We start from the raw sequence: 12,288 nt of genomic DNA on the forward strand, positions 1-12,288 counted from the left end.
AATAATTTCCCTATGAGAGTCCTTGAATCGCACTCGTTCGACATTAATGTCCGCGAAAGAACTCGGGTTAAGGATTGGTGGCCGAGAACTGGGAGAAGGAGAAGGGTGCAAGGGGGAGAACCGTCTCGCTGTGGGGTCCAGCAGGTTGGGATGCAACGCAGCCGGACGTACCGAAGAGTGGTGGGCAGCGACAAAGCAAAAACTATTTCACATAAGAGAATCCTTGTATTAGTATCCGAAGTTAAAGTTAATATCACTAACTGGATACTTCCTTTTCCTCAGTTTTCGTAAGCCTCAACGAAGGTAATCAGTGGGGAGGCAACCGAAGATTTCATTCCGAAACCTCTTAGAGAAGCATGCTATAAATATTTGCCAGCGAAAATGCTCGGTTCGTTCCAATTGCCCTATTTTACATTTTTCGTACTTATTACTAGTTTCAAATTTATGTTATAATCTTGAAAATTTCAAGGTAGGATGTAGTAAACCCTTGTCAAAATTAGCATGAATGACAAATGTGAAATTTTTGCCTTAGTACTTTCTTAGAGGATTTTGTAAAAAATATTTGAACGCATCTTATCATTTATAGGGATGTACTCTATACACCCTACAAAATTTCAGAATAATAGCTAGAGTTTAAAACGAAGTAATACTTCAGAATAAATGACAAAATATCATCATACGAGCGGTAGTGACTCGTCCTCATAAGGATTGGCTGCTCACACTGGAAGGAGTAAGAGGTTGATGAAGGAGAAGAGAACAGTCTCGCGGTGGGGTCCAGCGAGCAAGTCGTCCGGTGCGACTCCGGACGTCCCGATGGGAGGTGGGAGCTTTGGCGGGAGTAGGTGGACCGGGTGCAGGGCCGGCCGCCTTATCTCCCCCGCAGAAGGACGCGCGCGTCAAGAGGCCGGGCGAGAGAAAACGGCGAGAGATCCCCGACCTTGGCTCCGGCCGCGGCAGTTGAGGCAGCCCCGCGCGGCAGCGGCGCGGCGTTGCTAAGCGACCCCGCAGACGCGAGGGAGGACTGCACCGAGGTTGCAACGCTGCGAGATGCTCTTTTCTTTTCTTCCGCGGCGAGGCGGGGGTGGAAGAAAGAATGTGTGGTCGGGTGGGGGGCGTGGCGGGCAAAGCCTTTGAAAAGCACGGCTTCGCCACTAACCACCTCGCCGGCCGTGGTCCCCCTTTCGCATCTCCCCCGGGCGAGGACCTGTTTCGCGTCGGGGGTTGGCCGGTGGAGCCGGGTGGGTGGACGTTTATGCGAGTACAATGCCGCGATGATGACGTAAACAAAACTTTTTTATTCCAAGGCCAGGGTAGGTTATGATCGCCGCCCCGAGGGATCCGTAAAAAAAAGGGGCCCGTGCGAGAAGGCCTCTCCATTCTTTCTCGCTTGAGATCGCACTTTTAACTGAAGGTATTGCGAATTTTTCTGCGCACGAGATGACATTCAGTTCTCTATTAAGAACGCGCTATTAACTATCCCGGAACTGTTTAACAATCTGGAGGCGTACTATGTCTCATAATTTGCTAAGTAATATGCAATAGTTGCAATTATCATAAGCTCAATTCTATCAGCAAACTTGATTATTTTAATCTACATCGCTTAGTGTTGCTCGATTTCCCCTACTAATTGCTGGACTTAAACGTGTCTAATTAATTATGCCCCGAATAACGTTTGCATGAAATTGATTCCAATTCATGAGTCATTATGATCCACAACTTGATTGAAGAATGGATGGAAGTTCTTTATTAGTCACGTAATGATGATGAATCAGATACCTGAGTAAGCTTCATTTTCACTTCTGCTACTATTTAATAAACGGCAAAAGAAGTCGAGCCAAATGTAATTAACTTTCCCATATCCAGATGATTAATTTATTTTTTCTGTAGGGGTTTAGCTTCATATCTTCATGAGTTATCTTTATCAACAAGGAGTAATTCGGTAAATAATTCTTTTCAACAATTAAATTTGTTGTTTGTTATTCGGATTTTACACAGATGGCGGACCAATCATTTCAATGGGAGCACAATTAATTTGACGACAAAGGTTTAAGGTAAAATCTCACGAGTTAGGGTTCGCAATTGGTTTGGACACATTGACCTTCTCAATATCCACAACCCCGCCTCGCGGCACTTTCTAAGCGTGAGAAGGAGCTGGAAGCTGTAAGAGGAATGGAATCAATTTGCATGGGCGTAACCCGGAGGGCAGGCACGAGAGGGCAACGGAGGGAAACAAACAGCCCGGACAATGAGCTAGAAGAGGTGATCAACACTCCTCCCGAAGCGTTTAAGAGACGCGTTTCCCACCAGCAAGCGGCGCACAGCGCGGCGTGCATCTGCGAGGGAGAAGGAATAGGAGTCCGCTTGATTCCAAGTCTATCGGCGGAGGAAGAGTGGCGCGAGGGTCGGCTCGAATCGTCGCGACGTGCGTGTGTCACCGTCGAGGGTTGATTTCTGTCGATAAAGCAGTGTGAGAGAGACGGCCCGAGACGCATACATTCCGCGTGGCAGTTGTATCGGACATGCAGCGGGAGATATTCCCCTTCGCCCGTGAATAGCAATGAGGAGGCGGTCCGGGATGTGTGTGGTGGAAGGAGGACGAGGCACGTTGTGCGAGGGAGAGAGAGAGAGAGAGAGAGGAGACGTGCTTGCCTCGGGCGGGATTCGAAGCCGAACCGGTTGGGAAGGAGGTAGGGAGGTACTGGGGGAATTTGAGACGATGGAAATCACACACGGCGCGGGTCTACCCGAGGAGGAGACGGGCGGTGGGGTAGGGATCAGGGGCGTGATTATTGACGCCGGGGGCGGACACGGGGTTGGGGGTTGGTCTTCTGTCTCTTCTTACGATCCTACTATAGTCACCAATAAATAAGGAGAGGTTTCCTGCCAATCATACCACCGTGGATTGCCCTTGTGGACTAATTGGAGTAGGTGCAAGGCGTTGAAAATTCATTGGTGAAGGACGATTTACACGGGGCACGTCATTGCGCAGTATGATGTATGTGCAAAGGCTCTGTCAAAATAGGGTCGTGTAAAGCGGTTAATTGCTAAAACACAAGCGAAAATGCATGGATACGAGATGGAAAAATAGCCTCTCTCTAATTCAGAGCTCGCAGTCTTGCGATTTCAACAACTTTTTTCGGTGCCAACCTGCATAACGACGTGCCCCGAGTAAAATGGCCTTAAGAAGGTAGCCTTCCCTGCGAATGGGGGGATAAGTTCTTCTCGTGTTTTAACCGGGTGAAGGACACCAACGTTTCGACGTCGTACTACATTATCATCATCAGATTGAATTTTTCCGATGAAGACGGCGTATTATCACCTCCTCCCGATTGGAAACCCAGGAATAACAGAGATTTATGATAAAAAACTATACCAGAAAAATATTAGATACGATCAATGAAAGGATAACTATATGCGAGACTAATCAGTATTTTCATTGAGAGCCAAACTCTTCAGATATAAAATTCAACACAAGAATTGACAATAAGCGACGTTACTAGAAAACACAAAATAGACTTTAATGCTATTTTCGTGTAAAATAATGCTACTATTAGTCCCTCAATGAACATTAGAGATATTTCGTATGAATTCGTAATGATATTAACGTATTATCTGAACGGGAAAGTCATTAAAAAACAAAAATAAAATTTCGAATCTAAGAGCGATATTACACGGACAAGCCAACCAAAGGCGCGTCAAGCCATTTCATAATTAAAACGATATTCATCTGCATTTCTTGCATACACCTTCTCTCTATTGCGGATTTTTGATTTTTTATCCGATTTTTTCACTCTCACGCTAGTCAGCTAATGATTAGGATAAACGGCCATATCTGATGTAGTGTCCAAATGCTGCTGTCAAGAATCTGCACCAGAGAGTTTCATGTCAAAATACGACTTCTTACAGGAGAGAAACATCGCGGCCATTCAATTGGAATCAAATGATGATATAGGTCAAGTAATCAACAAGATATTCCTTTCCTTTGATGATTGAATAAGATTGACGCTTACTTGAGCAATTAAAACCGATCACATATCAGATTGCTGTCCCAGACGGCTTGGAAAGCCATCATAGATTAGAAATCACGCGTTTGTAAACAGGTCATTAGTAGCAATGACTCGTATACAGCCGAAAGATAAATTTATTCCACGCTCCAGGAAACTTAACATTAAAGGACGATGATATTTATCACTTTCTAAGCGTGAAACGATCGGTTACCATTAATTATCCCGCAAGCTCTCACACTCTTCTCGCAGCTGATAAAAAATCCCGAGGGGCTCCTCCGGCACCGTTCACATGACTGGTAGGTGAATAATACAGTTGCAGAATTCAAGACAGGTTTTTTGAGGACAAGTCCGTTGAGGACATGATATCAAGGAAGAAGATGAGAGCTGGCAGGAGATATGCGGAAGGTTCTGCGGTTTAATTGGGGTTAGGATAGGTTAAGGAGGGAAATGTTGAAGAGAGCTGGGTTCGAGGAAGAAGAGCTTTAGTGGATCCGAGGTTTAACGACGGCTGAGAATGACTGACAATGAATGAGTCACAGTAACGGGGAAAGAGACACCAATATAAGCAGTGACTCAGGGGTGGTCAACATAGGCTGAATGAATATATTTACTTTAGCACACTTAAATTATTCTCAGGATATAAAACGACATTTTAACACGAGCACCGCTGTAAGAATTGTAATTACTTATCGCAAAACTTCATAACTCGCGACGGTTTATTTGCCAGTGGATGTTGTGAAATCTCCCCATCATATACTGATGGGACAGAGACGATATCGAAGAATTAAAACGGACAGTTATTTACTTATTTGTTGGATTTTTAAATAAAACATGCTACATGCTAGTCTGATCACAAATAAAATAGGATTTTGATTTTGAAAAGGAAGAACACGTTTACTACTGATGGACTTTCATAATCTTTAATATTTCTGAGTTTTCATAATCATCATAGGTCATCAATCATATTGTCGGTTTGCTTCTAATTTCAGCAATCATTTTCTATTTGTCAAATCTCTTCATCTCGACTTGACTCCTGCAATTTCATTTATCCAATCATTATTTGTTACCCTTTGCAAACCTCCTTCAAAGCAGTCCTTTATGTTCTTTCCATCAAAATTTTCTCCGATATCTTATCCCTTTCAGCAATAATATTTCTCAAAATGTGCGTACAGAGATTGTCCTTTCTCTTTCTAAGGACTCTCACGAAAAAAAGCTCTTCTCTAAATTTCCGTTGAGAAAATTCATCACCTATAATACTTTTGGAATAAGATGCCATGGTCACTGTGCAAATGCAAAAACCGTCAACTATTCTCCTCCCACAATGCAACCGCCACCCATCTGAGGCAGCCTGCGCGCTTCGTGATCTTGGCGACGAGTCCCCGTACACCTGGCGAGGCGTATGCTAAAAGCTATCGGGCTGGTATCGATGGCGACTCGTAGCAGGTGAGAGATCATCTTCCCGGGGCCTCAAATCACACTCGTCAAAAGTGATGGACGGCCACTCAGTGAGCATTCGGTTGTCTGCACAATCCCCTCCTCTTTCCAACCCTGATTTACGGCCACTTCTCAGGGAGAGCGACTCTTCGCGAATGTCGCGGGCCGATAGGGGACGAGGAAGGGAGGCAGCATAATAAGGTGACCGGGACGCTGAATATCGAATGAAACGCATAAGGCGGCGAACGGCCACCCCGTGGCTCCGACGACTCTTCAAACAGACTCGGTGAGGAGTATAGAGGCGACTACTGCCAAGCGATGGGACTTCGAAACCAAAACTAAGCCGTGCTCACCTACCTATCATTACAAAATATTCCTTCATTTAGTATGAGGAGGAGATTGAGGATACTATCATGTAAATTTATGTATAAGAATATTGCTTTTCCTTCTAATTGAACTTTCCGACTGCAGTTCAAATAAAGTGAGCACAATTGTCCGCAGAATAGGACGCAAGCAGAGGTCAAGTTCATTCATAATGCTTTTACTTAAATTTTTTTCGAGCCTCGCCCATAATTAATTTATATCCAAATATTATTTTTACTTGAAATAAAACGAGATATTGTGCGAAATACAGTTTCTGTTAGCGACATGAAAGATTAAAAATAGTGATGATCGTAATTATTTAAAATAATATTGTCATAGGTAATAAATGTGGATTCTTCAATCGTAACCACAGAATTAAGTACCTGTTTCTCCACGCACTTACCGCGTAACAGCCATTTCCTAACTAACTGGTTTCTTTTATGGCCAGAAAATTTATTCCTTCAACTCCGCCTACTGACTTCCTCGTAACTGCTTCAAATTTTTAACATGGAAATCTTCCGAAGCTGGAAAACACTACTAAGAAATAAAACCTTGATACGTAGCATTATGCTCAATAATTTCAGTCAGAACCGGTGAAAAACAAATGGAGGAAAATAGAACAAAATTTGCCGCATAAGAAATTAATATTTTCGATCTCCACACGTAATTGGCCCCAGAAAATTTTTATTAAAAGTATTATAAAATTAAGTTGGGTTTACTATGGGATTGCGCTAATCACCCTGGACGGCCACCCTTACCTCATTGATTTGTTTCTTTATTTCAGCGTAAAGCCTGCCTCAATTTCATTCATGAGCCCCATTTCTTTATTCTAAATGGACCTAATGGATTCATGTGGAATCGTCATCCGCAATGGATTGAAGCGAGGCAAAAGACAAAGCCTCGTGAAGGCTTTTGAATATGAAAGGTCTGCTAATAAAGCAGGGCCATCAATGGGATATGAGGAACTCATGTTTCGAGCGACTGCGACCGCTTAAAGCGTCCCGAGAGAATGCGATAGAGATGTTGCTGTATAAATCTCGGCAGCGGTCTCCTCGCGAAGGAGCAATGCCCCGCGGAATTCCAGCATCCTACCGCCCCCTCCCCCACACACTCTTGGATTGAACGTGCACAAGAAGAGAGGTCTGCAATTTACGTCCTCCACGGGGCAGGAGGAGACGTTGGGGAGAAGCGGATAGCGCCTTTGCTTCCGTCCGCATCCTCAGGTGGCGCTCCAACGTCTACGGAGAGCGGTCGAATTCGATACCTAAGGCCGAAGCCAGCGTTCAACCTACATCTCGAAAAAATGCCAGTATTAAAAAAAATGCAGAACTGAAGTCATGTGAAACTTACGTAACGGCAGAGTGCTTAGATTCACTGAAATCCACTAAGGTAGTATCGAGAGTAGAAGAATATATTCAACATCTGTTACTGTTTAGCTGTTATCATGAGACGATACTGATTACTGACTCGCTTTCATATTTTTTTCATTTAGCTCCGTTGTGGTGTAAGATTAACAAGTATATTTGCAACTGGAGGGAGCTTAGATTAGATTTCTTCTAACTTTTCCTCCAATAAAACTACCTAATTGCAAATTAAAATGATTTTTTAACGTCACTCCAGTATTTGTGTTCATATCTTGAAATAACAACCTGCTTTTTTTAAATTTTATTGGCGTATATGGAATGATACCTGATTTGAAAAGATCAGGACGAGTCGGTCATTCGATTAAGGACTTTTCATTCTTGGGAGAGTGTGCTGAATCCAATAATCACTCAGCTCAATCCTTTCTCCAGGATGGGGCCGGCCGGAAAGGTTTTATGCGCGGGGAGAATGGTGGCGATGGCGGTGGATGACGCCCGTCTTCCGGGCGGGGAAAAAGTGATGATGCTCTAAGTGATCGATTCCCTTTGGATATTTCCCAGGCATCTCACTTCAGAGGAGAGCCCTCAGAGAGTGAGTCAGGGAGGGATGTCGACCGGGGAGGCAAAGAAGAGAGTCTTCCAGTTCCGAGTCTCTCACCGCTTCCCGGACTTTTCCCACAGTCCACAAAAGCCCCTCCCCATTCCAGAATAGAGCCATTTACTGACTTTCATGCCGTGCCCATCTTCGGAGAGCCACTTGCCCATCCCACCGTGGCGCTTCTTCCCATTGCGATGTGACAAAATCCATCCCGGCGGGGGGCGGAGGGAAGCACTGGACATAAGACGCGCGAATCGGGAGGGGTGAGATATATCTCCAGAGAGGGTGATTGCCGCCTATATTTCAGGGTTAGCTCTCTGAAAAAGGAAGCTGGAGAGATGGATTTAAAACCTGAGACACGTCAGGGAGAAAATACTTCGGGAAAACGCTGAAAAACGGGTATTCGAATGGTCAATGTTCGTGAGTAAGTTTCTAGTTGAAATATCGGCGAGATAATTTCCGCCATTAGCCTCTTTCCCGTTGCCGTTTTTCACTATTATTTCATGCATTTGCTATGATCGGTTATGCCAAGAAATGGAATATCATTGTAATCATTTATAATGTATTTAATTTAATGTGCTAGCAAAATGCAATTTATTCATGTAATTTAATATTATTTTTGTTCTTACGGAACATTTCCTGAACAATAAATATTTTTCTATATATCTGTCTTTCATCCACACGTTGAGACCAGTGAAAGGGATTTATTCTTTCGAATCGACCTCTGGAGATATTCCGAGGAAAAAAATTGATTCAACGATGTAATGGGAATATTATTAATTTTATTTTAATCGTTTCCCACGCTATTTTATATTCTAGAGAAAAGTTGGTGAGACTTGGTTCCTTGGGGAAAATACTGAAGGTAATTTAACAATGAGTTGTCCTGGATGAGAAAATCTTATTCTTTTCCAAGGCAGTTTTGCCAACTCACTGAATCAATCAAAAATTTCAATGAGAGCTGAAATTTACGTCTATAGAATGTGTGTTCTGCATTTTACCGCATTGGTCGCATGTCGTATTGAAGTCACATATACAAGCGATGATATGTTTAAATCTATTATTTATCCATACGGATAAAGGCGGTAAGAATGATAAGGAAATCTAGTGGCTATTTTCGTTTTTAACCCATAAAAGCGATCAAAAAAGTTTGATGGGTAATACAAAATAAGAGAACTGATGAACCTCCTGAATACCCTGCCTAAGCAGAACATGACAGCTATTCCATTTGCGAAAACATTCAAAAATAGTAGCTTAAAAATTCATTTTACAAATACAATGCGGCATCATTGCAACATAAATTTTTCCTTACACAGCATTAAAGCTCGATCAGAAAACTTCAGTCCGACAATATTTTCTTATAAAAAATTGAAAAAAGGTCTTCGCAACGGCAGTCGAAAATATGTAGAAACAATGGCAACAGCGAGGAACTCACTTTTTTCGTAAAATGAAAAATTCGCTGATCGCAAGAAAAAGTTAAAAGATTCGCTTAGTATGCAAGCGCATGTTGAATGAATAAAGAGAATTTGGGACGGTAAAAATAGACGATAATAAGGAGAGAGAGTGGGGGCGTCGCATGGAACTCGACACCGGTAGGTGAGGGGTTCAAAAACCGCCAACACCACTGGACAATGTTCCGTGGATCTCGCGGAACGGAGAAATACCCCTCCCCCCTTCTGCGACTTTCCTTGCTAGTTCAGATTGGACGAACGAATCTTAACATATTTTTAATAGAAATATATATTTTTAAGATATTTTGCCACCGCAATTTTCAGCATATTATCAGCTGATTTACGTTTTTTTAGTATGGCAGTTTTGAAATAAGCCGCAGTTCATTTTCTCAACTCAGTTAATCTCACTTACTCCTATCATAGACAACTGCTATGTTTACAAGATGTAGTAAGACAATAGACACATCTCATATAAAAGCATTACCCTTGAGCGCAAGAACACAAATATGACTATAAAACTTACCTGCTAAAAATACCTTTGCTACAGACGCGTTATCGCTAAAAGTCTCCGCATTAATTTTTTATTTAGCCTACGGACATAGAACAAATCGCTTTAATACAACTACTTTAATGTGACTCTGTGCATTTCGCTGGAAAATTTTCTGAACAAGTTTTTCTATGAAATAGTATTGTTAAGGGTAATTCCACCGTAGTGATTAGCGTCGACCAACGGCGCAATAATTACGCTTAGTGATCTAAGCTTATGGCCAGGTCAAGTAAACGGATTTTGTATGAGGCGGAAAGTCAAACACCTCAATCGTCCTCTCAGAACCTCCACTCATATTTTTTGAGACTAAAAACGGACTCTTTGACGAGGGAGGGGGTAGGGCGATGTCCGAGCTAGTCATGTGTTACTATGTTGTACGCCACAAGTGGGAGGAGATGACGGATTAACTGTTATTGCGGAGATGTCTTCGGATGATAGACGGATTCTTTTCCCTCTTCGACATTAATCCACTGGGAGTTTGATTGCTTTGTGGCGACTTCATACTTGTGGGGTTCATGAACTGCTCTGCAAGATGCTTCGAAGAGAATTGAGCTGTCAGGTAGTGAGCGCAGGCCGAGAACGATTGAGGGATACACTCCAATGAAGAACGTAAGGTCGAGGTAAAGAGAAGAAATAGATATTGGTGCAATCCGGAACTGATGAACTCGAATCGAATCGAACTCACTTGAAGCCGAATGAAAAAATTGTGGAAGCGCTAATCGCAGAAAGTTATTCTTCCCGAAACATACGCAGGACAAGAGTTGAATTTATGAGTGAACATATAAATCAGAACTCCACTTTTAAGAATTTTTTATTTTACTTTATTCAAGGTATTAAGTGGTAACAGTTGAAAATTTTTCATCCAGCTTCAAATAAGTTAAGCTGAAATTCCAATAACTTAATTCCAATAATTCAAATAACGGCGAAATAATTCAGATTTAAATACAAAACAAGGGCCTATTAGAAAAAATATTGCGTCCTATCACCCATAGTACTAAGGCTCAAATCAGGGGTCGCTGAGAATTCATGTCGCAAAGAATTAGTGGAAATATATTCTGTTGCATGACCGAATCTCCGCGTGTTTTATAATCCAGATAAATAAATAAAAAGCGAATAACATTAATACGTGGATCGGCCTCAAGACTTTTTAGTAAAATATCCGTTGGTATTTAAATAAAAATATTCCTACACCATTCTTTTTCTCCCGCCACATTTAAAAAAGGTAAAACTACTTGTCGCAGCCAAAATAAACTAACAAGAACTAGAACTAAATAAATTACATTAAAAATAATTCTATAGTTTTTCCTCAATGAAATCACAAGAAGCCCTCGCTCTTATACCTGCATATAAAGGAACTTAAGTTTTTAGTTGATTATACTATCGAAAATAAAGATGTTTTACTATTACTAATATTCGTTATTCAAAATTACTTTTAAATGGTAACAGCGAGAACAGATGACAGTGAAGCAATCCACTAGACACGACTGACACCGAGGAAGACGCTTGCCATTCTAAGATCAAAGCGATATCTGAGATGTTATCGAATGGGGGAAGTGAATGACGACGCAGTCTCGCTAGCCAAGAGTGTCTGTCGCCAACTCTCCCCACAGATATAATACAAAAAAATCAAAAGTATTCCTGCGGGTACTCACAGACTCACCTCACCATTGTCCATCGCAGTCGACCTGGCGTCTCAAGCCATACAGGTAATCAGTCGTCTAACTCTCCAAGTACGCTACGAGTTGGGGGAGTCTCAAGGTAGACGGGGGTAGGCAGGTCCCCAAATCGCCCCGACTGGATTCTCACTAGCACACCACCGAAACACGAGTCACGAAATCACTAACAACACACGGGGCACGTGGCCGCGGACTTTTTTTTCGGACCTGAGCCTTTAGGTGGGAAAGGGATGAGGGGGCGGGACGGAGGGGCGGAGAAGGGGTGGGGGAGGGGAGGAGTTCACAGAGGGACCATTAAACCCGCCCCCGGCCTCTCCGCATGTCAGCGTCCGGAGCGGAGTCGTGTGGAGGGAGCTTCCCGGCTCAGAGCATCTCGTCGCCGGGCAAGCACTGCTCGGACTCGCGGTCAAACGGCGGAGGATGCGGGTACGGAGAGAAGTCCGGCCTCATCGAGAATGGAGAGGATATCGAAGTGGCCAATGGAGGGGAAAAATAATGGAAGAAAAATGACGAGAGCCTCGTCCACTACGATTCAACCCGGCTTAACTCAACCCAACTTCGGAGTTTAAACCTCAAGAGGAGAGCGTGAACTGACTCCGAATGAGCTAAAACGTCGCCTTATATGACTTGACTAAAACTTAAATATTGAATAGAGCTCTTAATTCCAATCCTTTCCGACCAATACAAAGATCGAGTTCAGTAAATAGCCCACCCTGACGTGCATGACCCATCTATGCAACAGACCTCACGCTATCAACAATATCAATCGACAAAAATTATAACTAGGCAAGAATGGCCCCCAGTGATTGGTTTAAAAAATCTTGCAATCTGATCCGCGTTGCGGTGAGTTATAA

The 12,288-nt window shown here is 42.9% G+C and overlaps 1 protein-coding gene across 2 annotated transcripts in view; it reads right to left on the minus strand.

Annotated features, from left to right (window-relative positions):
- Positions 1 to 12,288, minus strand: part of LOC124157855 (zinc finger protein 384-like) — a 171,917-nt gene that overhangs the window by 107,480 nt on the left and 52,149 nt on the right. Inside the window, exon 1 of one of the 2 annotated variants that reach the window (XM_046532904.1) lies at positions 11,419 to 11,682. The exons of the other annotated variant lie outside the window; for it this stretch is intronic. Within the exon in view, the coding sequence (XP_046388860.1) occupies positions 11,419 to 11,433 (15 nt within the window). The 5' untranslated portion in view covers positions 11,434 to 11,682. Of the gene's footprint in view, positions 1 to 11,418; positions 11,683 to 12,288 lie in introns of those variants that run through there. 2 annotated transcript variants of the gene reach the window in all.

Source organism: Ischnura elegans, chromosome 4 (genome assembly GCF_921293095.1).
Source record: "Ischnura elegans chromosome 4, ioIscEleg1.1, whole genome shotgun sequence".
Lineage (NCBI taxonomy): Eukaryota > Metazoa > Arthropoda > Insecta > Odonata > Coenagrionidae > Ischnura > Ischnura elegans.